Raw genomic sequence first — 27,290 nt, 5'->3', positions numbered from 1 at the left:
TGTAGGTTTATGCAAATACATACATTAAAGGCCTATTAAATATGACAGCGAATTGTAAAGTAAGTAGCACTCAACATTGGAATCAGACTAGTGATCTTCTGGTGCAGGGATAAGTGCTATGCCCATTTATTGCGGCAGGAGAAACCTACTTTCTCAAACGTTAAAATACAATCTTCTACTTCATTTGATAGCAACATTACTATGCATGTTTTAATCATTTCCGTTGTGCACTTTTGAGGTGTGCCGTGGACTCTCTCTTAATTGGGTTGGAAATAATCTTGTTACACTGTTGAATGCTTAAGCTGCATCAAAAGACAGTGCCATGTTCTTACTTGCATACACAGAGTTAAACACACACCATCACACACAGCCACACAGCCCAGGGCCTCCCACAGCTGCTGGACCCAGGACACCAACACAATGACGAATGACAACAAGTGGAGAGAAAGCAGAAAGGAAATAGTCAAAGCTTAAGCACATTTGGGGTCTAAGAATGGCATGCTTTTGCATAAGTGTGTTACATATATTAAGGCAAAACGCTGAAGTAAAAAGAGTACAAAGTCAACTGTAGGAATACTCCTTTTCCATAGTCTTTTTGTGCAGAAGTATCAGTTTTTTGTATTTTGCAATGACCACTCCTAAAATGAATAAAGTTTCTTTTGTTAGAATTGAGTAACCAAATAAACCAAGAAAACCAACCTCATTAACATATGTCTCTCTTGTTCTCTTTCTTGTGCAGGCGTCACGCCCTGTGGGGGTGGGGTTCTGTGATGGTAACCATGGTACCCGGCAGTCGCTATGTCTGCAGCACTCATGCCCAGGAGGACGAGTCCAACGACCGTGAGGAGAGGATTCTAGCTATACTCGGGATAATTGGAACTGTGCTCAACCTGCTAGTGGTCATCTTTGTCTACATCTACACCTCTGTCACTTAAGTCTAGGGAGCCAAGACACACAGGGCACGTACGCCTGTGGACCTCCTCTTTAAGAATTAATTCACCTTGGGTGGGTAGACAGTGTCACATCTGAGTATTAGCCATAATGTTTGCACCTGCTCCAGGTGAAACACAGGGCTGTTTGTAGGTTCAATACAGAGACTTTGACTGACTGTTGACTGTGCACCCAGTGCACTTTGTAACTCAACTGCCAGGAACAGCACTGAAATAATACTGAGAGACATAAAGTGAGTGTCTAAAGTTCACCAAGCATACACCTGTTCTGATACAAAGTGAAATTTTTTCTTCCCCCTTGTAGCATTATAAAAACAGTTTACATGGAACTAACGTGTTCGTACCTGAGCACCCCGGAGGAGCGCTTCCTGGCTGTGCTGGGGGTGATTGGGATTGTGCTGAACCTCCTTCTGTTACTGTTTGTGTATGTGTACACCTCCATCTGACACATGTAGCAGAACACGCCTTAGCCATTGTGGTTCTTACCACACTTGCCACTCTAGTCATATATTATTGTGACTATCAAATAGTTTGTGGATTCAAACTTGGAATGAAAACTGGACTGAAAACATAGATAGCGAGACACATGTGCCAACATTTTAACATGGTGCAAGATGCTATAGATATGCCTCTTGCTGCAGCTCAGCACAACAGCTTCAGGCTTTCCATGGAATGTTCCTGTGCCAGAATAGTCATTTGTGTTTTAGTGTCGCTTTGGGGTGACTGGTGTGAGCCAAAGTGGGACAAGTGTGCAAAACCAAGACAATGCTTCGTGAAGGGACTCAGCATCCAATCTGTTACACTGGGACATCAAAACTGGGAGAGATCCATTCTAAACATCAGGCTGAATGCCAAATGTGCTCTACAAGGATGCACTGCCAGGCCCAACAGCAACATCCAACCAGACAACTCCCTGGGAATGAGTTACACTGATTTGATGGAAGAGACATGTCTCTGTGGATACGATGTGAAGTCTAAGCTGCACCGTTCAGACAATGGAGCAACAGTAACGTCTTCTGACATGAGAACATCAGGAGCCCGTCTAAACCTGCATTTTTTCATGGCTATCCTCCTCTCCACCAACAAGCTGACACCTGAAAAAACATAAGGGGAGCTTTCAGCATAAAGATTACTTATGATTATGTTTGTGCACCTAGCCAAATGAACACAATAATAACAAAAACTTAGCTTTTTTTCCCCCAAAGACTATTATCTGCTCACTGGCTGTAATTTTCTTGCAACTATTTCCATGATAATTGTAGTGTAATCATTCAAGTTAAATTATATAGTATGTTCCTTATCGTTCTAGTATGACTGTTTTGTTTATTTCAGAGAGATATGAATTCTGTACAAATACAAGAAAGTGTAGCAAGTGCAAAACATACACACATGAAGGTGTGAGCACAGTCTATTTTTATAAACCGAAAGACATTTTGTTCCTATGCATATGTACATGCATTGTAAAGATATCAACATGCCTGCCATATACAAAATGATTACTATTAACTTATACACGCCAATGGATTTTGTATGTACTTGAGGTTTTCACATTATAGTGCACTTACTCTAGTTTGATTTGCAAGTATAGCAGTTATAGCTTATCTACGGACCTAGTATATATTCTTCCAGTGGTTTGAGGAACCGCTAACATTAAGGCAGCTTCCCACTTATAAAATGTATTTCATCATCACAGCGTTTTATTTCGAAATGCCCCTTAATCTTATTTTGTAGATAGCACAGGAGCAAGTGTATCTCTTTGCATAAGGTAATTATACTGCTTTATTCAACAGAACCTAGCCCTGGGCGAACGTGCTCTGTTGACAACATGTTTACTGTCACATCCGATAACTGTACACAATTTGTTGAGTTCAATTTTTCAGCGTGCTACAAAGTGCTATGACGCTTGCCACGTTTCATTTGCCAGATGTGAAATGCCATACCAGCTTTCCATAAAAGACTTACGATCTCTATCTAGACCTCAAGGTTCTACCGTGATATAAGCCAAAACCACATGTTCAATCATATCTAACCATACTGCCATCCAAAGTGTCTTCTATATAGTGTGTGTGTACATGGTCATTCACTTGGTCTTCCACTAGACTAGACTTTGCTAACTTCCTCTAACTATTCATGGGTTTCAACTTCCATTTTGAGGATATTTCAACATTCAAAAGGGGTAATACTTTGTTGTGAATTTTTGATCGCTATGGCAACACTGCTGACTATTCATAATTTTGAAACCCATGGATAGCCGCAGCATTCATTGTGCTTAAATTGATGATTAAGCTGGAAATACCATGATATATGCAGACCAAAATAACCCAAACTGCCCAATGACTATTTACATAACGTCTTGCAGCATTAAAATTTCTTCTGGTTGTTTATTTTCTGAAAACAAGGGCTACTTTAGGCCGTAATCCTCGCCAAAACAAGAGCAAAACAACAGCAGTCTCAACTCACAAGTCTCCAAAACAGGCTAGTAACTCTTATCGGCATAGCAACCAAGTGCCACATACAAAAGCAGTCACATTAAAAACAAGAAAAGGTGTCAACTTTGAACTAAACACAAAATGTCAGATCATAACGCTATTTAACAATATAACAATTACGGTGGACATTTTCTTTTGACTTTTCTCTAGTGTTTACATTATGATTTGGTATTATGTCACATGCCGTCCCAGCCACAAAAAACACCATTTCTCATCCATGTGCTACTATTTTAGTAAACTGAAGAAACCTGACCCACTTGTACCGATATTTTACGCATTAAAGCTCAGAACTAGCAGTCTGATCGTCAAAGAATTCAAAACAGCCAGCGAACTCCTGAGTCTAGACTTTCCCCATACACACATATTGTTAGTTAAAACTGGATGAGCCATAGGACACACACCTGGGACTGCAGACTTAAGCTCCTCTCCAGGCTCCAGATGTTACATAATATCCCGAACACATGCCAACCCAATGTTTATTCCACTTGAAATTAGACTTATTCAAAGTCTCGTTGTCTGCCAAAATGAAATTAATTTGCTTTATGGTGCATGAGTTTGTTTTTAGCTTGGAAGCACATGGCCACAATCCGTGTGAGACATACAAGAGAAAATGACTATTTGTCATTTCTAAAGAGTTCAAGTTCAAAGGTAAATATATTCTGCTAATAATTTTGTAAAATATATTTAAAAATGTGTTTTCTGAATTATCACTATGGAAGATTAGTCACTGGTGGTGCCTTTTATAGAGGAATTACTGTATGTTAAAGGCCAATGTGAGAGTTCCAGTATTCTGACTAACATTCCAGATAGGGTTAAGCAAGTGAAAATGAGAATCTAATAAAATGCTTGCTTTGCTTCAGATCTTGGTGCAATGGCTTCAATTGAAATACAAGGCAGTACAGACAGTGCAATGCAAACCTTGAGAGGTATTAATGAACTAATGCTGTGAAATCTGTTGTATTTTCATGTAATGTTTATACAAATATACTTTATGTAAAGATGTAATGCCAATAAAATGAATTAACTCCTTTGAAAAGTGTTTGTATGTACAGTAACTACTTCGTCTCTCAACCTTTGTATTAATTCAAATTCCCTCCTTCATCTTTCTGTTTCAACAAACCCAAACTCTTCTGCAGCAATAGAACCATCGGCCATTTTAAAGGTGCCCTATGCAACTTTTACAGTGGCCACCTAGTTCTCTCCCTGGCAAACTTAATGCTTTGGAATGTTCCACGCTATGGCATTAACTGTATCTATCTCCATCATAACAATCAGTTGGTTCCACTAAGGCAAGTTACAGGTCAGATATGTGCAGAGGTGACCACACTCAGGCTAAAGATCAGTGTTTTTCAAAGGATTTTGAGCAATAAAAACACCTATAATTTGATAAAGGCAAATTAGAATGTTTAATACTACACTGAGGAACATTACACCTCTCTGGAGACAAGCAGGTGGCAGACCCCCCACGAGAAAATTTACACTGGCTCCACTAAGCCAAGTTACAAGTCAGATACTTTGTAAAATGCAAGATAGAATGTTTAATGCTACACTAAGGATCATTACATCTCCCTAGAGATGAGAAAAATTACATTGGCTCCACAAAGCCAAGTTACAGGTCAGGTATGTGGAGAGGCGAGCCCACTCACACTAAAGATACATATTTTTCCAAGGATTTTTGAGCAATAAAAACACCTGTAATTTGACAAATGCAAAGTAGTGTTGGAGCATTTAATGCTCCACTGAGGAACATTACATCTCCATGGAGTCGAGCATGTGGCAGACCCCCCACGAGAAAAGTAACATAGTGCATTTTTAACCTGTCATCTCCCTATTTTACCAGCAATAGATACTGTAGAGACTTTTTTCCAAACTAATTTTCCAGATATGGCATTGCTAATGTAAAACATCATTCTTCTGTGGCTCGTCTTATGAAACCAGGTAAGCAATGGGAAAGTTAATGCGAAAATGAAATAATATCTCACTGTTACTATTTTCATACACCCAGGCATAGTAATTACACATAGTTCTTCAGTCCCTTTTTAAATATACACAACAAACAATAGTAATTTGCTCTGGCACTGCCTTGTTGTATCACTGACACATTTAAGGAAACATTAGTGAGAGTTCTTTTGCAGTCTACAATCTTTTATCCTCCCTTGGGTTAGCGAGAATATTTCCTGTCTTGTGTATTCAAAAGTACTGACGAAATGTGGGTCTTTTTAGGCGAGTGAGAAAACTTCTGAGACTGCATTGGCTTAGTAGAGCTTATGAAATGAGTTGGAATAACTAAATCAGGGCCGTGTGCAGCGTGCTTGTGTGCGCACTCACTTTTTATCAGCACGGGGCGACTTGTGGAGCCGTCTGTGTTCCTCTGGGCTTTTTCCATCCCTGGTTTCTTCTTCCAGATGTCAGCGGGCTGCATCCTAATTGTGTGTTCCTCCTCAGTGCACTGCGGTGGTATGAGAACAAGGTTATCACCCCCAGGAAATTTAACAGAATGAAGTCAGAAGAGGAGAGGAATAGTCCAAATATACTGGTCCAGATAATATGTGAGATTGGATGTTCATAAAAAAAAGACACTATATAATTTATGGTAGCCTAACTGCCAGGGGAATTTATTCAAGTCCATAGTCTAGCACAAGAATGGAAGAAATTCACAGTTTCTCGTGTTCTAAATTGTTTATAGGGGTCTATAAAAAATAAATTGGGGTGTTATTGATTCTCAAGCATGTATGTGAACTTTAAATGAATGCTATATGCTGTTATATTTTTGCATTATGTAATTTTTCCGGTAAAGGGTCCAAAATCTTCTTGTCTGCACGGAGATGTTATTGCTTTGCCTGAAATGTCCCACAGAATAGCATTAAACATATCTATCTTGCATTAATTTAGCTATGGCTGTTTTTTCATTGCTCAAAAATACATTCTTACTGTGAGTGGTTACATCTTTCCACAGATCTAACATGTAACTTGGCCTGGTGGCAGCACCTGCTTGTCTCCATAGAAATGGTTATGTTAAATGCCATACCTTTAAGCATTCCAGGCAAATCAATAACATCGTCATGGAAACAGCAGATGGCAAACTTAATGTTTAATTGTTTTATGTTGATCCAAAGCAAATAGTTCTACTTAAAGAGCCCATATTACACAGTTTTCAGATCTATGTTATAATGTTTCCTAAAAAAACATACCTGGAGTTGTGTTTTGTTTCATTCACACATGTTTAACACACAAACCCTACATATTTAGGCTGAGTTCTTCTCTCAAACAGAAAACACCCTGTTCCACCTTGGGATGTCATGTGATAATACAGCAAGTGCGTCACTGTGTTTTAAAACTCCACACACTTTCACTAGAATCATTTGGATAATTGCAGCCCTGGAATTGCCCATCTCTACTGCACTAAAGATAAAATATAGCTCTTAACTTGAAAACTACCACTGCATGACATCACAAGGTGTAACAGAGCGTTTTAAACTTTGGAGATGTAGACAGACTAATAATAAATGATTACTCAAACATGTGTAAATGAAACAAAACACAACTCGTAGTATGTTTTTGATGAGGTAACAACATTATAACATGACTTAAAGCTCACAAGAGTCAATTTTGTGTAATATAAGACCTTTAAAAGACCTTTGGTGTTCCATTCACATACAAGATTTAACTGGTAAAAATATATACTACATTTATTTAATCAAGATATTTTTTGTGGATGGTAGAACTCTATAATTCTATTCTTATCTGAACTCCATTCCTCAGAAAATTACAAATGGAATAGCTTTGGATATGCCCACAGACTACTGGCCTGTGCCTTGTCTGAAACTATACGAGTGGACATCAGAGTAGTTCCCCCCTGTGGCTTCATATCGTGGCTGTAGCAGACCTGCACTGCTGTGTTCATCCGTGCTCATCCAGCCAGATAAACTAACAGCATGTCCTCCAGCGCTCCCTGACCACTGCCACTGACCTGTACTACCCCCTCCACACACTGCAAACCTATTACAACCCCAAAGACCGATACATAATGAGGCATGCTCGTATAATGCAATAACTCTTTACATTGCCCCGTGTCCGCAATAAGAAAACCCTACCCCTCTTTTAATGCTTAGGTCTCTTATCTTTACAGTTCCTATTTTAGCCTTTAGTTACTTGGTCAACTCAAGCGTGAGCCCCATTGCTAGCTAGCGTTGAGCCCGGAGCCACTGTCATAGGAACGAGGAAAGATGTTTTATGTAAACACTATATAATGTCCTACTTGCCTGTTGAGTGTAACAATACTCAAGGACGGTTAGTCAAGCTTGTATTGAGAGCGCCTGAGTCACATGTATTTGCACATATGTACTATCTCCATATGTACAAACCATACAAATCCAAAAGGCACTCTTCACAGTGTATTATTTCAAACAGATATAATAAATATAGAGGCAGGAGTGACTCAGAGGGTATAGTGCATGTCCAGGAAACCAAAGCCTCGCAGTTCAAATCCCGCTCTCTTTAGTTGATGTGTTCACCCACATTATAGCACACTGTATATTTGAGTTAGTTTGAGTTTGGTGGTTGGAGTGGCTATTCTGTCAGTTTACCCTTGCAGCTGTGGCTAGAAGTAATTTAGCACCAGGAGAATGATTGACATAACCAATTTGTATCCACTATGAAATTTACCAAAGTACATCTGTGAAGTTCAGTACTTATTTCATGGCATAATTAATCTATTTGTTCCAATTCATCAGATTTTCCAGTGAGGTCTCTCCCCAGTTGTCATCTCCATTATCCAAATGTTTGTCTCCAGAAGGTTAGACTACTGTAACAGCCTGCTCACTGACGTTAAGACAGCTGCAGTACAACCAGAAAGCTGATGCTCGAGTCCTGACTAGAACCAGGAAGTACGAGCACATACAGTGCATCCGGAAAGTATTCACAGCGCGTCATTTTTTCCACATTTTGTCATGTTACAGCCTCATTCCAAATTGTATAAAATTCATCTCTTATCTCAAAATTCTACACACAATACCCATTATGACAATGTGGAAAAAGTTTTTTTTTTTTTTTTTTTACATTTTTTTTAATTTATTAAAAATAGAAAACTAAGAAATCACAGTAAGTAAGTATTCACAGTAAGTAAGTATTCACAGCCTTTGCTTAATACTTTGTTGATCCACCTTTGGCAGCAATCACAGCCTCAAGTCTTTTTCAATATGATGCCACAGGCTTAGCACACCTATCTTTAGGCAGTTTTGCCCATTCTTCTTTGCAATAATTCTCAAGCTCCATCAGGTTTGATGGGAGACAGCCATTTTCAGGTCTCTCCAGAGATGTTCAGTCGGATTTAAGTCTGGACTCTGGCTGGGCCACTCCTGGACATTCACAGAGTGGTTCTGAAGCCAATCCTATGAGATCTTGGCTGTGTGCTCCGGGTCGTTGTCCTGCTGAAAAATGAACCTTCGCTCCAGTCTGAGGTCAAGAGCGCTCTGAAGGAGGTTTTCATCCAGGATATTTCTGTATATTGCTGCATTCATTTTTCCTTCTATCCTGACTAGTCTTCATGTTCCTGCTGCTGAAAAACATGCCCATAGCATGACGCTGCCACCACCATGCTTCATTGTAGGGGTGGTATTGGCCTGGTGATGAGCGGTGCCTGGTTTCCTCCAAACATGACGCCTGGCATTCACACCAAAGAGTTCAATCTTTGTCTCATCAGACCAGAGAAATCTGTTTCTCATGGTCTGAAAGTCATTCAGGTGGCTTTTGGCAAATTCCAGATGGGCTGCCATGTTCCTTTTACTAATGAGTGGCTTTCGTCTGGCCACTCTACCATACAGGCCTGATTGGTGGATTGCTGCAGAGATGGTTATCCTTCTAGAAAGCTCTCCTCTCTCCACAGAGGAACGCTGGAGCTCTGACAGAGTGACCATCGGGTTCTTGGTCACCTCCCTGACTAAGGCCCTTCTCCCCCGATCGCTCAGTTTAGACGGCCGGCCAGCTCTAGGAAGAGTCCTGGTGGTTCCAAACGTCTTCCATTTACGAATAATGGAGGCCACTGTGCTCATTGGGATCTTCAAAGCAGCAGAAATTTTTCTGTATCCTTCCCCAGATTTGTGCCTCAAATCAATCCTGTCACGCAGGTCTACAGACAATTCCTTTGACTTCATGCTTGGTGTTTGTGCTCTGACATGTACAGTCAACTGTGGGACCTTATATAGACAGGTGTGTGCCTTTCCAAATCATGTCCAATCAACTGAATTTACCGCAGGTGGACTCCAATTAAGCTGTAGAAACATCTCAAGGATGATCAGTGGAAAAAGGATGCACCTGAGCTCAAGTTTGAGCTTCATGGTAAAGGCTGTGAATACTTATGTAAATGTGATTTCTTAGTTTTCTATTTTTAATTAATTCAAAAAATGTCCAAAAAAAACTTTTTCCACATTGCCATAAAGGGTATTGTGTCTAGAATTTTGAGATAAGAGATGAATTTAATACAATTTGGAATGAGGCTGTAACATGACAAAATGTGGAAAAAATGAAGCGCTGTGAATACTTTCCAGATGCACTGTAAGTCCTGTGCTCAGGTCTCTGCACTGGCTCCAGTGGCTCAGAGAACAGACTTTAAAGCAGCTCTGCTCGTGTACAAGTCTCTCTATGGCCTAGCACCAAAGTACATCTCCGACATGTTAGTGCCATATAAACCAACTCGCAGGGGCCGGCCTCCTGCTGGTGCCCAGAGTCAGGACTAAACATGGGGAATCAGCGTTTCAGTTTTATGCAGCTAAAACCTGGAACAGACTTCCTGAAGATGTGAGACAGGCCTCTACTTTGACAATGTTTAAATCCAGGCTCAAAACGATTCTGTTTAGTTGTGCATGTGACTGAAAGCTTTTTATTCTGCACTCTTCTCTTTTAATGTTCATTTTATGATGATTATTTGTGGTTATTGATGTTTTGATTTGTTTGCGTTGTGACTTTAATGTCTTTCTTATTCTGTAAAGCACTTTGAATTACTTTGTGTACGAAGTGTGCTATACAAATAAACTTGCCTTACCTTACCATATCACAATGTCCAAAAAAGTGAGTCAAATACAACACCAGGTATTATAACAGTGAATGCTAAAACTATCTCTAGTATAATGGGACCTGATGTTTGGGTTAACAAACAAAGATGAATTGTGATTTGACACTTTGACATGACCCACATGTGATTTCATTTACTTAAATTAAATTGTATATCAAAATCAGACTGTCCAAACATCTCTGTTCATCATTTGCCAGTGTCCCAAATGTTTTCAGGCATCATTCCAAATGACTCAGCTGCTTAACCCACATACAGACACACATGCACAGGAGCTAGAGTGACATACAAGTGGTGAGTTCTCAATAATATAAACTCCACAAAACGTCGAAGTAAATTTGACATCTCAAGGGGCTCATTACAAATCCATTAGTATCCTATGGGAGTTAACCTGCTGGTGATTATGTAGACAGAGTGGCTGTAATTATAATAAATGAAGCACATAGAGGCTAAAACAGTTGAAATATTGGGACTAAAGCCTTTTACACAGAGGATATTTACAAATCAAGTGCATTATTAAAATCTAAAATAGTTTTTGTTTTTATTAAATAAAATGCTGTCTGTGTTATATGATTATTCCAATTACTCGTTGCAGCTCTACTTTAAATATATTTGGGTAAACATTCTTTCAGTGAGTGGGACATGAATAAAAGAGTTTGAGTGATAATATAACAATAGAATATAGAACAGAATAAATATATTCTCATAAACATAAGAGACTTCTGTTATCAAGAAACATTGTTGAAAAGGTGAAGTTAATATTAGCATAATGTTTTCCATTATCCTTGTAGCAATTTCTGCAACAAGGCCACAGATCATTCACAAGCACGGTATGTACATTCTGACCTAAATTAACATTTCACCTTCAACCCCTGGAGTTCTGTAACAAAGCCTCAAAGGACCTCTCTTTAAACCAAATGTGATTGATAGATGAGCCGTGCTCATTGTCCATTGTCCTTACTCTGTAATGCCATTTTCTGCTAAATTATGCTTATTTTAACTGCTTTTGCAATTGTTCTTCAGTGCATGCACTATGTACTTACAAATAGTTCGTGGCCATCTCAAATCCTTACAAATATGATTATTTTAAAGCCAGCCTGACCTCCCATCACCCATCCAAAAAAAGGGGTGACGTCATTAATATTTGAGGAGTCTTGGGTCCTTGGGTATATATTGTTCGCTTGAGACAATGCAGAGGATGCAAGACAATAGTTCAGTTCAAAGTGTGGATACATCTGTGGCAATGCAGACATTTTATCTTTAATGCCTGATTTTGGACCAGACAATTCTGAGAAAATAAATAATCATAAAATAACAACTAAAATATTGAATTTGTCTTTCAAAGTTTTTTGTTTTTTGAGCGCACATGTTTAACTTGATCAAATATGGACTTGGACAGAAAGAATAACAAAGAAACCAGCAACAACAAGGTAAGCTACTAAATTTTTTATAGTATGTTTTTGAGTGTGTTTATAATTATTTTAACGTTTCTATTAGATAATTCAAACCGCATGAAGCAAAACCTGTTTTGGAGTCTGGGGAAATATACCAGGATCTGCCACTAGCTCTCCATCTAGTGGTAAAGGCTGGTATAACATGCTTTATTACACAAGGCAATAATTCATTCATAACTATATTTTATTATCATAATAATATACCATACTATTTTTCCTCCATCTGTAAATTACATAACATTATAAATAAACAACTGTTGGATATTTTATAGTCTGTTTATCTGTTTAAGGAAATACAGATGTTTTGATATGCATTAAGCTGTACAATCACGTGCGGTATATATGTGTGTTATTCCCCCAGGAGGATAGTCCATGTGGCTGCTGTGGGGTGGACACTGACCACATGTTTGGCCTGGTGGGCATCATAGCCACATTCCTGAACCTGCTGGTGGTGGTGTTCATCTATCTCTACACACCAGACTGACAGTGTGCGCTCCCAGTAGATTGTGACCTGCTGTACGCTTGTAACCTAGCCCACTGTTTCAAATCAATGGCAAATACAGGCTCCACGTGTAATTGAAAAAAAGACTACATAGATTGCTGTATCAAACATTTTTACATTTTTGCAGCAAATGTTATAAGGAAGGGTATGTTATAAATGTCAAAATACATTTGAAATTTCAATAAATGACTAAAGGACAACTTCAAAGAATATCATTTTTAAAAGGGAAAAATAATTCATCTTTTCTTTCATTTAGGGGTCAAATAATTTATTATAATAAATAAATGCATGTCATGGACATAGTAATATCATTATTGGGAATTATAACTAGCTAATTTGAATAGCAATAGTATCCCCTAGTCCTATTTTAACAGGATCAGGATATAGGAGACACTGCACTCTCTGTTTGCCTCATGTTGATGTCAGGCAGGATTTGGCAGCTGGTGATGATGTCAATTTTCTCCGATACAGCCTTGAGGTCGTCCAGAATCAGGCGGATGCTGTGGGACGCGTTGATGATGGCACTCTGAGATGCATTTAGCTGAGTTGTTGCAGTGCGAATCTTGTAAACATAACAATACAATTGATTTCAAAACTCCTCTAATGTGATTAATGTGAACAACACATCTGATTAGCATCTGCCTACCTCCCGACTGGCATTTCCGTATACATGACGAAGGGCTTGACCCACATCAGAGTACAAATGGTGGTTAGACTCCTGCAGCTTCTGCTGTAGCAGAGTGTCACCTAAAATAGAATAAATTAACACTTTAAGACTATCTATTAATTATTGAATGAATAAACTGAAAAAATAGGTAAATCATGAGCATACTTTAAGTCTTAATAAGGTGTGTTTTATTGCCTTGATGTTTAAATAAGGTAATTCTCAAACAACCATCTTGGTAATTGGTGGGAGGCTGTTTCAGTTGATTCAGTCAGTTTGTACAATCTCTGAACGGCTTACCACACAGCTGCTACTATGTCAAATATAAAACTTTGGATAGCTCACCATGTCGTTGGTGTGTGGGGCTGGGTCTGTCTTCCACCACTGACTGTATATCAGGGTGGTCTCTGACTACGATAAGAGGAGGAAGGTCTCTCTTGAAGATCTGGGCGCTCTCATGGTTCACTGTAGCACTCTGATGTGGCTGCTCCTGCTCGCTCTCGCTGTCTGTTTCTGATGCCTCCCCTGGAACCTGTGCAGATGCAGAGGGAAATGATTGATGGTCTTATAACCATACAACACATACAAAACAAATGCATATAATAAGGAGATAAACCTTGGCTCCCACTGTGGCAGTTTGAGGAGGAGGCAGAGATGTGATGTACACTTCATCATCGGAGTCTGTTTCAGAGGCTTCCCCCTGCACAACTATCGGGTACCTGGACATTACTGGACGAAAAGAAAAATATGCAAAATGAACAAACCTTGTGCCACATATGAACGTTATTCGAATCCTAAATTCGTAGAAAATGAGGATATAAAAAGTCAAACCTTTTCCCTTCAATACGACGTTACAAACAAGAGTCACATGAGCTTTCAGGAAGTCTGTTTTGACAACCAATGAGATGCCGAGCGTTTGTAGCACGTGATTACGGCGTGCTCAGCTATTGGCTGAAGGAACAGTTCCCGGAAGCATTGGTGTTGAGGTTGTTGTGCTCATACATGGTTTTGCTGCGATAATTTCGGAGATATTTCGCAGGTATGGTCATTTAATTGTTTTATCTTTACATAAATAACGTAGATGCCAAAAGATACATGCTGAAGAATCAGATCCCTTGCCCCCACATTCTAAATAAACACACGGAATCAGCTAAACACCATGCTAGCGTACGCTAATCAGCTAAAGGTCTATATTGGGCTACGGTAATAACATGTATTAGTGTGTTATTGAGGACACAGATCTTAATTGCATTACCATTTTTCATAACAATGTGTGATTTCAGAAATGGCCGATGAGGTTCTGTTTGAATTTCTCCACATGGAGATCGTTTCACACGTTTACAAGGAGCAGCAAACCAATAAAGGGGAAATGGACAGCAAGGTGGGCTTGTCTTTGATTAAATAAAACATATATGCGTATGTGTGTTTCGTTGTTTTCATTTATTTTTTCTCAGAGAAGACAATGAATATTCGCTTGTATATTCTAACAATAGTTATTTCAATGCTTCTATGCCAAATAAAAATACATTTCTGCTCTACTGTGCATATGTTGTAGGAAAGGGGTCAGTGTATATCTGTTCTGGAGAACATGGGCTTCAGAGTTGGACAAGGAATTATTGAAAGGTGTGTGTTAATTCCATATCACTTATGTACATCTATGCTGAATCCCTCTTAATGCTTTTAGAGTGCATAACATTATGTTTGTACTGCACAGGCTGACCCGAGACTCTCCCAGCTTTAAAGATGAGCTTGACATCATGAAGTTTATCTGTAAAGATTTCTGGACAAAGGTATTCAGGAGGCAGGTTGACAACCTCAGAACTAACCACCAGGTAAATGTCCTCACTGAGTGTGATTGTTCACAAAAATCTGTAAGTCCTATGTGTTCATATGACTTCTCTTTTTCCAAAGGGCACTTATGTACTTCAGGACAACAAATTTTCTTTATTGACTCAGTTATCCAATGGGAAACAGTACCTTGACCAAGCACCAAAGGTTCGTTTAGACATTTGAATGAAATAAATATACACATAGTCTAATTTGAAATATTAAATGCTTCATGCTAATTTCACCTTTATTTTTTTCCCCGCAGTACCTAGCTTTTTCATGCGGAATAGTGAGAGGAGCTCTGTCTAACCTTGGATTGGAAAGTGTTGTAACAGCTGAAGTGTCTATAATGCCATCATGTAAGTATGATCAATAATGACCAAAACCCAATATCCCCATCACCCTTCAATGACACTACTTCATTTTTATTCTTCAGGTAAATTCCAGGTTGTGATCCAGAAGTTATGATTGTTTTTTCTTTTCTTTTTTTTTATCATACTGTATAACATAATTTGTTTTGTACACATTTGGTTAGTTTCAAGATCGGAAGAAAATGTATTTATCAAATCCATAAATCTACATACACTATATTATATAGTGCAAAACAGGATCTTGGAATGTGCATTCCCTGATGTTTACATGATGGCTTGTTGTTTGAAACAAGTACAAAGAAATGATAACTAATCCGAATTATGTAGTGGATACATGTTCTTAAAACACTCTACATTTAACCCCAGTTTGTGTTAAGTGTTAAATACAATATTTTAAGGACTATTCCTTAAATCCATATTATTACAAGGTAGCATTATTTTGTTTTTGTATATTCCATACTGCTTTTAAAAATCTCAATCAGATTACATGCAGCCAGTCATGAAGATGTATGTGTTAAGTATTTATTAAACAAAGTCAATTAAAAGAATGGAATGGTTGTTGTATTTGGTGCAGGTCTTGTTCACATAATTCTGTAGATGCCTTTTGGCACCACTAGAGGGACACATGTTACAGTCTGGTACATTTCCCGTTCTGCCTCAGTGCATCCAAACTTTGTTCTGGGATCCAAAATATCTGTGAAAGGGAATACAGTTAAGGTTTAAAATACTTGTCAAATCCCACATTGTATTTGTTATTTAAGGTGTTATTCACTTTTGTTAATGCCTCAAATATTAAAGTACACAAAGTGAAATCTTTAAACTCCTTGCCCTCATTAATTAAACATGATAACACAGCAATGTGGTCATATCATCCCTCAAAACTTAGGCATGTGTTGAAATTAAAATAAAACTATTTTCCACATTGAAATTCCAGCTATCGAGTAAACATCAAAACAAAGAATTTTATTTTAATGTATGTTCAAGAAATTCCAAACATACATTTTACAGAACAAAGTAACACAATCTTATCTGATTATCCTCAATTGCCTTATTTGTTGCAATTAATTAAACACTTTACAAATCCTCGCTGAGAGAAAAAACTAGAAATGGGAATTAGCAGGGAAAAGTCTTTGGAAGGGGTGTGTGTGGGCTGAATTGCTGGCCTATTGGAAGACTGGAAGAGAAGAGATTTGAAAAAGAGAACAAGGGTAAAATGAGGAGAAGAATAAAGAGCTACTACAGGAGGCTCTGGGAGAATGAAAGAACTTTATTAAAGGGGAGGGGCCAGGTTTGGGAAGTACACACAGTAGAGGAGAGACTGTGCTCAAGTTCCAGCTGGAAATAATGCATTAAAACAACACTATTTTGCAGTTGCTTGTACATTCCAAGTACTGTAATGTTTCCTTGTAATACTTTATTTATATTATACAGAAAGGGACTGGTAAACAGCAACTTCAAGTTAAAAGTAAGTAAATAAATAAATAAATAAATAAATAAAAAGCTAGATTCAACTGTTCCATCACCCCCAGAGCTTAGAGCTTTCTCCTTTCTCCTGTGGTCTACATATTCATTTGGTTGACTAAGACACCGTTGACCGGGTCATCGATTAAACGGTAGTACAACCTTAGAAAGTGGATTATGTTATTAAATCACTGGCTTAAAAGTTAACATTCTGTATTCCACTCATTCTGAGCACTAGAGTTTATAGCAACATTGGGCTTTAAGCAGATTAGAGCCTTTTTTTGTTTTAACTTAGTACTTTTTAACCATATAACATTACTTACTGTACTCTTCCCACCTCTTATAGCCAGAATTACAGACAAGTTTTATTTATTTATTTATTTTTTTTTCAACATTTTGATTTAATAATACTGCTGTCTTTGTTATAAAAGATCTTTTGTCATGTGTTTTAGCATCTGTATCATGCAGATAGCAATTATGATTTATATATATATATATATATATATATATATATATATATATATATATATATATATATATATATATATATACACACACACACATACACACACGATTATGATTATTTCAATTTATCATTTATTTATTTGATAGGGACAATGCACATTAATGAACATCAGTATAGAACAGATGTCAATATGCCGAATTTTAGCTACAAAGCTACTTTTCATCTGCAGTCCTTGGGCAGGCAAATACGTAAAAAATACAACATGCAATACAAGCAGCACAAATATATATATATATATATATATATATATATATATATATATATATATATATATATATATATATATATATATATATATATATATATATATATATATATATATATATATATATATATATATATATATATATATATATATATATATATATATATATATATATATATATATATAGTTGGAGCCTTGGTCTCTACTGTGCTCCATGTATCTGCCTCTTACTGTCACTTTACCAAAGAACCAGTGCTGAACTCCACGGAAACAGCTGTTGATTCCTGCCCACTGCATAGCACTGATCCACTCCCCTGGCCTGCATCACAATGTCAAGCCTTACACCCAACAAAGGAGGAGGCCCGCTGAATGGAGAGGGGAGGACCAACCGCGGGGGGAGCGTTCCTGGACCTGAAGAAAGAAGAAGAAATAAAAGAAGGTACAGGTGGAGGGGGGAGTTCAACCCTGTAGTCATTTTGTCAAATTGACTTGCTATAGTCAAGTGTACACAGACTGGCTGAGTGAGGACATTGATATATTATTGATCTATTGGCTAATACGAGTTATCCCCAAGGGGTCATCTTTACTCTTGATGGGTCGTATAGTAACAACCAGGCCAGTCACGAAAACTAATTTTGAAAAAGATATATTGCTATGGGAAATGCTCTTGAGTTGTTAAGAGCTGAGAGTCATATAAAGCATTTAAAAAATCCTTTCCAAAAATATTTAATGTGAAGAGTAATAAATGCAATGTCCAATCAAATATTTATTTATCCAATCAAATATTTTAGAAACATCTCTGTCTTCATTTCATCTACAGATACTCTACTCTTGTACTGCTACCAAGAATACTGTCCCACCTGTTCTGATTGCAAGCCAGTGTGTTTTTTAGACTTTGGATTACTTGTTTATTCATGAGGGGTGTATTTAATTGCAGCAAGTTAAGTGCATATTAGTTTGTTGACTTTTGGCACAAGACGTCTCAAGCCTTCCATAAGAGTTGTTAAGATGCATTACTGATCCAGCCTATGTGGTACTACCCCTAACCTACATACTAGTTCTCAGAATCATGAAGCTGAATTGTAATGGGTGATATTTAGTCTCTATCGTGCTAATTAGATCATTAAAACCTGCTAATGAAATGTACCATCATGTCAAGTTTACAAACACAAGTCTATACCCTGCCATCCTGATTTTATAAATAAATATTACCTTAGGCCGTACCCTTTTTTTTAAGCCTTCTGGCCTTGTTTATAGATGTTGTGAGTCAACTGTGTGAAACAGAGAGGATTTAATTAGGTGCAAATCAATACACTTTATTACCCTATTGTACTAGGAGTCTAAAAAGGTCTGTTTTCCCAGTGTGCAACAGTGCTTTAACACACACAATCCCACAGTCTGACGCCCACTTTCATCCACACCCAATTGTCTTTATCTCCTGCTTATTTTCTCTCTTTCTCTTCTCTCTCTCTCTCTCTCTACCCCCGCTTATTACCTTTTCCTCCCCTCAGCCGCCCATTCAGCCCTCCGCCACTCATGCATAGTAAAAGTGCGAATCCCCTTTTGCGCGCACACAAACACTAACTTTGTCTCTCCAGGCCATATGTTGACCCGCGGCGGACCTGAATGCGGCCATCTGCCTTGCCTCTCCTCTGTCCCACAGGGCAGGAGTGTGGGAGAATGCCTATCAGACACAATAAAGCATGCAGCGCACATAGCTCCAAAGACCCTAACAGCCACTAATCACAGGCAGACACCCAGCCCAGCTCATGTTAACTGTAACAAGATAATACCTGTTTTGTGCAATGGCCTTGGGGAAAACGGTCAGGGCAAGTCACTTTCAACTTTGACAACAACCAAACAATATGTAGATATACTTTTGTCATCACAACACGAGTTCCCAATAGTGCTGCCATTATCTTATCTTACTATCCATGGGTTTTAGAATGACAAAAATAGGACTGTTGCCATAGAAATCAACAATTTAAAAGTAAATATTATATCTTTTGAATGGTGAAAAGTCCTCAAAATGCGACCTATAACAGGAAGCTGAAACCCAAAGACAGATGAACATTGACCAGCAGATGTGGAGGAAATGCCATAAGATATAACAGAATTAAGAAATTGATTTTACTCTTTCCAAGAAAATAGACCTATGATAGCTAATGGAGTAAACAGAAACAGAACATTTTGAATTAGAGTCATGTGTAGTAGTACTAGTGGTAGTAGTAGTAGTAGTACACAATGTAAATGTGGGAATATCTTTGATTGTCATGGTCATTACAATAGCAGTAGTATAGTGATATTAAAGCATATAGTTGTAATAATATAGTAATATATATATGTTTGGTTTATAGACACTTTCAATAGTTAGTAGTACTTAATATTACTCTTTACTCCAAAGAGGATTACTACAGTTTAACTTTTTTGAGTCGGTCTGTTGAATCACAGTAGATTTAGGCCGCAGTGAGTCAGCAGATCAGACCCGGTGGCCGGGAGGCGAGTGCATGTAATTGGAGAAAAGCAGAGGATAACGTGAAAGCACAGAATAAAGGCAGCGGAGGGTAGAGAGGACAGTTGGATAGAGGACGAGAAGGAGGTGGTGTGAGGGGCAGGACCGGGGGGGGAGCGGGTGGGAGTCTTGGGTTTGGTAAGATTAAACCCCAAACAAAAGAGTGCTTATCTCCACATGAAATCTCGCTGGCATGACTACACACACATGCATTTTAACCAGCTGTCCTCCCACAGTTCACAGTATTCTGTAAGAAATCTTGGAATTGGTCAAATGTCATAAAGGTTTGAAGGCGTTTGGTATGTATAGCATCTTTAGAGCTAACTTTTAATGGTCTAAAAGTACAAGAAAGTATTGAGAAGTATGTTTAGTACAGGTATATTTAAACAATTATGAAGATAAAGCACGTCAGTGCTTTTTGGCCACTTTTTCCATCCATTTTACTTTAAAGTATTGTTCTTTCAAATTGTCACATAGCACTATTGACTTTGGGTGTCCAAAGAAGCAATATGAATGCATTTTTTCATTAATAATCCACTTGAGCACAACCAGACTGATACAATTAGTACCACAGCACAGTAACAAGTTTGTCTTAGTGTGGCTCTATGTAAATCATAGTAAAAATAACTGCCACATACTCACAACAGACTTGGCATCTGGTACAGATTTGCATAGATTTGGCTGGATAATAGTGCTATTCAGATAGGAGCTTTGAAGTGAACTGACATTTATTCACTAGGAAACAGTTATTTAAGTACATTTTAGAATAGGCTAAAAGTACAGTTATTGATTTTAGGCCAATAGAATATGTGCCATCAAAACAAAAATTAGCTACTTTCATGGACATTTAACAGCTGTTTCATACCATTTTCTTACTATATTCAGAGCTATTTAATGTCTTGACTTCAGGGAAAGATTTTTCAGAGAAATGGTCATGATCTAAACTCAGAATTTTATAAAGACAGCATTGTATGACACAGTACAAATGTTTTATTTTGACTGGCTTTGGGTGCACTTCAAGAGCCATGAAAATGGACAAATTCTCAAAATCAGATGTATACAAGCGATACTGTGCCATCAATGTCAAATCCCCCAAGTGTAAAAGTGATCACAAAACACAAAATAAAACTCATAACATTAAAAAAAAAACAAAAAAAACTTTATTTCCAGTACAAAAGAGCAAAAGAAACCCAAATATATTAAACTTGATACAAGCATTAACAACTCAAAAGTCTTCTATAAATATGTTAAAATAAATTAAAGAAATTAATTTACTAAAGATTATCATCTTTACCACTAAACAGGCGTCAAACAAGTTGATGAAAAGGCAATTTTAAATAGAGCAGTAACGACACCTTATCTGTTCATCTAACCAGCTACATCTGAAAACACACAAACAGCCAAGTAACATTCTAAAACACTAGGCTAACACTACAGTATGCTGGACCCACACCTGGCTGCACAGGCTGTGACCAGGATGCTAACATTCAAAAAAACAAAACAAAACGGGTTGGGGTAAAGAGTCACAAAACATGAATAGTTACAGAAATAAAAGTTGAATACCACTGTGTTCATGCCTGCTTGTGGAGAAAATGGTCATCTACTCCAAATCCCAGGAATGTCTGTGCTTCACATCACATATTTCTGTAGCACCAAAGTTTAGAGGTCAATAAATAGTTGTTTAAATCTTTGCAAGAGAGACACTGGGATTAATAGTTGCAGTCAATAATGCACTTTTTGCAATAGCTTAACTAATGTTAGCTTCATCGACCCGCTCTACTTCAAACAAATCTACAACTTAAGAATTCAACAATATAACATGTCCTGCTCTATAACCCAACAGGCACTTCAGTTGTATTTAAAAAACATTCAGGCATCAGGGCAGAGATGGAAACAGAACCTCCAACCCCACTGTGTGGAAACAATCTCTCCAATGTATAAACAATACTGTGTACAGTTAACAGGAAACACTAAACGCAGGCCATTATCAAACGCTACAAACTGATTTCTTTGGCTTGGTCATATATTAGATCATTCAGTCGATAGAAAAATAGAAATAAAAATACTGGTGTGGTTGGACTCAACAACAGGCCGCACTGTGGCCAATCACACTGTGATTACAATAACTCTGTTGCACTTTGCTGTGTCAGAACACTGCTTAGATAAAGCATAAACACTTAACAGGCCTATAAAAGCTCTACCCTGATAGTTTTCTTTTGGTGGCAACACACATTGTAAGAGACAAGCCACAGTTATAAACTGACAAACCACATGTTCTAAAAGTGTCCTTATTACTTTTGACAGACCATTTCATGTAAACTGTATCTGTGTAGTGTCAGTCTCTGGTGATGATGTGTATTGAAGTAAAGTCAGTCATGATGTCCTTTAGTACACTGCATGTGTGAGGGTGAGGCACAGTGCAGCTAAATGAAGAAGGCTGCAGGATCGTCAGGGACAGAGAGCTGACTGAACACAGCCAAGCGTTTGCCACTGGCTTCGTTAAGGCCACAGCCGGGCTCCGAGCCGCTCAGAGAGCTACTGGAGCTCCCTCCATCCTGGTCCTGGTCAGACAGGGACGTGTAGGACAGAGATCTGGTGCCCAATGGTCCAAAGGCTCCAGGGGCCCCTGGACTCTGCCTCAGTGTGGGGGAGGAGCAGCCTGAATCTGGAGAGGGGAGGAATGGAGAGCGTGGGTCACCTGCAGAGGCCTGGCTCTGTGGGGGCTGGTACTGCTGATGAGCCGGGGAAGCCTCAAAGGCAGAGTCCAGCTCCAAGAAGGCCTGGGACAGCAGATCGGTGATGTCAGCACAGGTTGGAGGAGAGGCAGAGGGTGCACGTGTGAAGGCTGAGGTGTGGTGAGCAGGTGACACACTCTGAGGAGCTGAGGGGAAACCAGCAAAGCTAAAGCTGTGTCTGATCAGGGGAGGTCTGTTGGGGCGTGTGGAGGGGGCCTGAGTTGGAACACCAGTGGAGGATGAAGATGACGAGGAAGAGGAGCGAGAGATGGACTGCTTCCTCTCCTCTTCATTGTTGTGCACAAAGTGACAGCGGATGCCGTAGGGACAGAAGCCAATGGTGTGAAAAGTGCGGCATGGCTCAGTCTTGTACTTCGGGTGTCTGTTGAGGTCACGCAGTTCATCAATTCCATGTGCAAACTGGCACTTGCTTCCGTACTTGCAGAGGCCATTTTCGGTGAAGGAACGGCACAGTTCAGTCTTGTAGCGTGATGAAGAAGAGGATGAGGAGACTGAGGAGGCAGACAGAGAGGAGCTGCTCAGAGCTGCAGTGCTGAGCTCACTCCCAGGCCAGCAAAGACTTGCAGCAGCCATGCTGTTGGTCTCCACCATACTGATAGATCGCTGGGCCAGGAAACCCGCTTTTCCCCATTGGGTGGAATTGGGAAGCTGAGGTGACAGAGGACTTTCTGGAGACTGTCTCCATTGGCTGGGGGACGGGAACATGTCCGAAGACTCGGAGGGGCACAGTGAAGAGAGGGAAAAGGAAGAGTTGCTCCGCTGACCAATGTAGCCTGGGGTTTTCATGGCCATTGAGAGAGGCCTGTTCTGCTCCCTCAGGTCAAGGCCCAGCAGCTGCTGTAACATGGAGACACAAATATTAAAATCAACCTATTATTTGCTTATTGTAATTAATAACACTGAATGAATAAGTAAAAAAAGAAAATGTGAAGTTGTATTAAGTCTTCGATATTCAAAAAAGTCACTATTTGTAATAGCAAATTTGCAACATAAATTGAACGTCTGCATTCACAAAACTCAGTAGGCTGTAGTGTAAACCCACTTGTTGACATTTTTCGACTATTTGCGAGACAGTTACCTCTACACGCCACATGTAAAATTTAAAACGGTAACTACACTGCAAAAGATAAACAGTATTGTAGCTGTAGCATCTAAACGACATTTGGCATCAACCTGGTTCAACGGAGTTTCACACTTGTTTCCGACCTGGACAATCTACTGCAACACATTTGCCCACATTTATAGCTTTGACCACACATCCATCACATCTGCACACAGTTCTGTTAGCGTTAACATTCAGATAATAATAGCCATAATCCGTTAACAAAGTGTCAACTCAAGTGAGGACTTGTAATTGTTCTTTAAAACACTTAAATGGTCTTAAACAGCTTTCTGAGTTCTTCACTATTTAACAACAATTAAGACTACTACACGGCTCAACATTTAGATGAATCGGCATTTCCCTTCCTCTGAAATCCCCAAAAGTATATAGAAATGATAACAATCACATCAAAAGCAAATCACAAACCGTTAATATCCGCTGTACGTAGTAAAACTTTCAGAAAAACAACCACGTTAGCAGCGCGGCTAAGCTAACGTTGACGCAGCCTGACGTACAGTTAGCCAAGTTGCTCCGCTAAAACTTTTCTCCGCTACTTTTCCTTACCTTGCACATCATTTCCTCCAGATCAGTGAACTGGTTGAGAGAGTACGATGGCATTGTGCTGAGTTTTCGAGCTATTCTCGGCGTGATCCCGTGTGCCCAGCGGTGACGGACCCGTTGGCATGGGTCGATCAGAAGTTTCTGGTTGTGGACGTGCTAATGAAGCAGCGGGGAAGACCACGTGCGGATTTAAAACCTAACAGTGCAGCTGGCCCCGCCCACAGCGCTACCCCCCCTCCTCAATTGTTGTTTTTTTTTTTTTTGACCAAAGGACCACCAAAACCTGTATGCAGTCTTAAATAACAAAGTGTCACCGTCCATCTGTAAAAGTAAAAACGGTAGGGTCAAACGTGGCTAAATGTTGGTATGTTCTTGATTATCTTAAATTAGCTAGTTTGTGCTCATCTATTGACTTACAATTGCTAATTATTGCTATTGCTAACACACGTAATACTTACCAATACCAATGCACTTTTATTAATTGGTCAGTTAAAACAAATAACTAAAGCCTGTAGTAGTGTTCATAATGAATTAAAGCTTAAAGATTGAGATTGGGGACCTAAAGGAGATAGTTAATTGATCTAAGAAGCACAGCTGGAGTTTATAGAGCTTCAAAGTTATGTGTAAATGTGTGAAAAATGCCCCTGCAGAGTCTCCATCAGATTAGAGTCTTGGCTATATCTCATGCCCCATTCAAAACAACAACAACAACACAGGCCCAGAGAGAGACAGTCCACAAGAGACAACCAGGGTAACTATCACTGGCTGACATTTGGCTGTAATGTAAATAGAACTTGAAGAAAACACTTGTACTGCTCACACAGGCGAGGGGTGAAGTTTACAGAAGTGAAAGACAGAACTCGCACCTCTCTGACTGTAATTAGGATTGTGGCAGTAGTAGCCAGACAGGTCAGTAAACAGTTGGCTGCAGTAGTCCTTGCACTTTGCTCCATTTATTTGAATGAAAAGGTACAATGGAGTTGTTTTGAAACTACAGTCGGAAAAGTTATTGCAAGTTCATGACTGTATCACCGAATGTCTTAGGTCAACCAATCAAAAAATCCAAAATGTTTTCTGTCTGACAGAAATTTATATTGTAGTTAAGACTTTTTCTACAAAAATATACCAAAAATATGTGAATTAAGCATAGTTTAATCTTGGATAACTTTTGATAGGATACAGTTTTAACATACAGTTTATTATTTGCTTAATTTTGTGGATCCTGTTGATGTCACATTATTCAACCTTAAGATAGCAGATTACATAGTTTTTTTTTCTTTTTTATCTTTTTGTTAAACCCTTTAAGTGATCATGCCTCTTGTTTTTCCCATGGATTTTTTTAATTTAAGGAATATTTTGATGGACAACTGATATGCAAATTCAGCTAAGATCCTTAAACGTAATTGTTAAAAATTGTGTTCTAAACAGAACTCCTCCCTCTTTTTCTCTAGAGCCAAAGTTGCCTGAAATCAACACAGCACTAAGAAGGATGAGTTGAGCTAAGAACAAAGCCAGGCTAAAAGCTTTGTTTTGCTCCAGCCAAGTGGTCACCAGTAAGTGTGTGTTTGTGTGTGCATACATACAAGTCAGTGCTCGCACAGTCCACATAGACTCTTGCCTCCTAAACCCTCATGAGCATTGTCATGATGTAATGCTATTGCTTATATCATCAGCTATTGTGCAGAAGAACCATGCATGGCTTTGTGCTTCAACAAGTGGTGGGTTTTGAGTGTTCAGGCTAGAGTGTAGTTAAGTAGTAGTGGTCGTGGTGGTAATAATAGTACTAGACACATAAATTGTGCCTTAACCAATAGAACTGATCATAGCATATAGGCCTCAGCAATATGCAAAGTTATTCTATTATTCTTATTAGTATGAAGTAACATTAATACTTTGTTAACACTGGACAGGTAGAATTTCAAGAAGAAAATTTGACCATGTTTTTTGTAAATCTACGTGACCCATGCAATTACAGTTTGGATGTTATGCTGTGGTCTGAAACTTATTCTGCACCATTCACAATCTGACCAGCACAGCTAATTGTATAACCAAGTTAAGAATGGTGCTGCTGATATGAATGCCAACACACAAACATCACCCAATTAGTGCATGGTCTTAAGATGGTTGGACTTTGTATGTTTGTTTTTTAACCCTAGATGAAGACCACCGCTGTGAGGGACAAGCTATTAGCAAGACGTCAACAACATAAGTGCCTGGAGGTAAGCATTCCCCTCCTGTTCTTTTGGTTAGGCACACAAATGTTATCAGTAAACAGGATAAGTTAAGTTTACTCCTATAAACAAATCTTTACTGGGGGGGTGAATGTGAGGATTACTGAAAGTGGTCTTGGTGAAGATTGAGGTGGTAGTGGTGGGGGAGGGGGCGGAGAGAGAGAGGGAAAGAGAAGGCTTGAATGAATGAGAGTTTCTTGCTTCTTGCAAAGTCCAGCTGGGCAGAGGGGCCATTGGAGCACAATAAGCTCAACCAACTAACAAACTAATGGCCTGCCCCCCTCCCAGAGCACAACACACACACACATAGGGAAAATTGCAGTGACTGGTGAATGGAGGGAGCTTGTTAGGAGGAGAGGATAGGGAAGCATGGAGGGGCTAGATTTGGGGCTGTGCAGAAGTAGAAAAAAAGCAGAGGAAATGAGAGCAAGAGGGATAAAAGCCTGGTGGAGAGTGGAGGAATATAGCAAAGAGGAGATTTGGACCCCCAACCAGTTTGATGCCGGGACTGATCGGGTTGATCTTAGAAGTTTTCTTGTTAGTGTCAGGCAAAGAGTGAAGTGGGTGAAGATATTTACTGACCAAATTTGGCACTGTTGGGCTGCAATGGCTA

The 27,290-nt window shown here is 39.0% G+C and overlaps 3 protein-coding genes across 4 annotated transcripts; 1 reads left to right on the top strand and 2 right to left on the bottom strand.

Moving 5' to 3' along the window:
- Positions 1-12,722: 12,722 nt before the first annotated feature.
- Positions 12,723-13,999, bottom strand: bloc1s3 (biogenesis of lysosomal organelles complex-1, subunit 3). Its single transcript, XM_033976804.2, has 5 exons — positions 13,957-13,999; positions 13,742-13,854; positions 13,471-13,657; positions 13,108-13,208; positions 12,723-13,023 (listed from the first exon to the last, which is right to left on the bottom strand). Exons 2-5 carry the CDS (start codon positions 13,850-13,852, stop codon positions 12,838-12,840), a joined length of 585 nt encoding a protein of 194 aa, XP_033832695.1. The 5' UTR covers positions 13,853-13,854; positions 13,957-13,999; the 3' UTR covers positions 12,723-12,837.
- Positions 14,000-14,109: 110 nt separating this feature from the next.
- trappc6bl (trafficking protein particle complex subunit 6B, like) lies at positions 14,110-16,143 on the top strand. The gene is made up of 7 exons (XM_033976806.2): positions 14,110-14,164; positions 14,409-14,506; positions 14,681-14,748; positions 14,840-14,957; positions 15,037-15,120; positions 15,218-15,311; positions 15,389-16,143. Exons 2-7 carry the CDS (start codon positions 14,411-14,413, stop codon positions 15,418-15,420), a joined length of 492 nt encoding a protein of 163 aa, XP_033832697.1. The 5' UTR covers positions 14,110-14,164; positions 14,409-14,410; the 3' UTR covers positions 15,421-16,143.
- A 5,021-nt stretch (positions 16,144-21,164) lies between these two features.
- On the bottom strand, positions 21,165-24,620 carry zgc:114130 (uncharacterized protein LOC570332 homolog). 2 transcript variants are annotated; one of them, XR_008648912.1, is made up of 3 exons: positions 24,450-24,614; positions 21,422-23,620; positions 21,165-21,315 (listed from the first exon to the last, which is right to left on the bottom strand). XR_008648912.1 is itself a non-coding variant. In XM_033976803.2 (2 exons), the coding sequence occupies exons 1-2, from the start codon at positions 24,501-24,503 to the stop codon at positions 22,451-22,453; spliced, it is 1,224 nt and encodes a 407-aa protein (XP_033832694.1). In that variant the 5' UTR covers positions 24,504-24,620; the 3' UTR covers positions 21,165-22,450. The 2 variants fall into 2 exon arrangements, 1 of the variants encoding a protein (XP_033832694.1); XM_033976803.2 differs by having other exon boundaries at positions 21,165-23,620; positions 24,450-24,620.
- Between the last annotated feature and the right edge of the window lie 2,670 nt (positions 24,621-27,290).

This window comes from Periophthalmus magnuspinnatus, chromosome 13, assembly GCF_009829125.3.
Source record: "Periophthalmus magnuspinnatus isolate fPerMag1 chromosome 13, fPerMag1.2.pri, whole genome shotgun sequence".
NCBI classification, from domain to species: domain Eukaryota; kingdom Metazoa; phylum Chordata; class Actinopteri; order Gobiiformes; family Gobiidae; genus Periophthalmus; species Periophthalmus magnuspinnatus.
The sequence above is the reverse complement of the archived record's forward strand: the minus strand, read 5'-3'. Positions and strand labels throughout refer to the sequence as shown.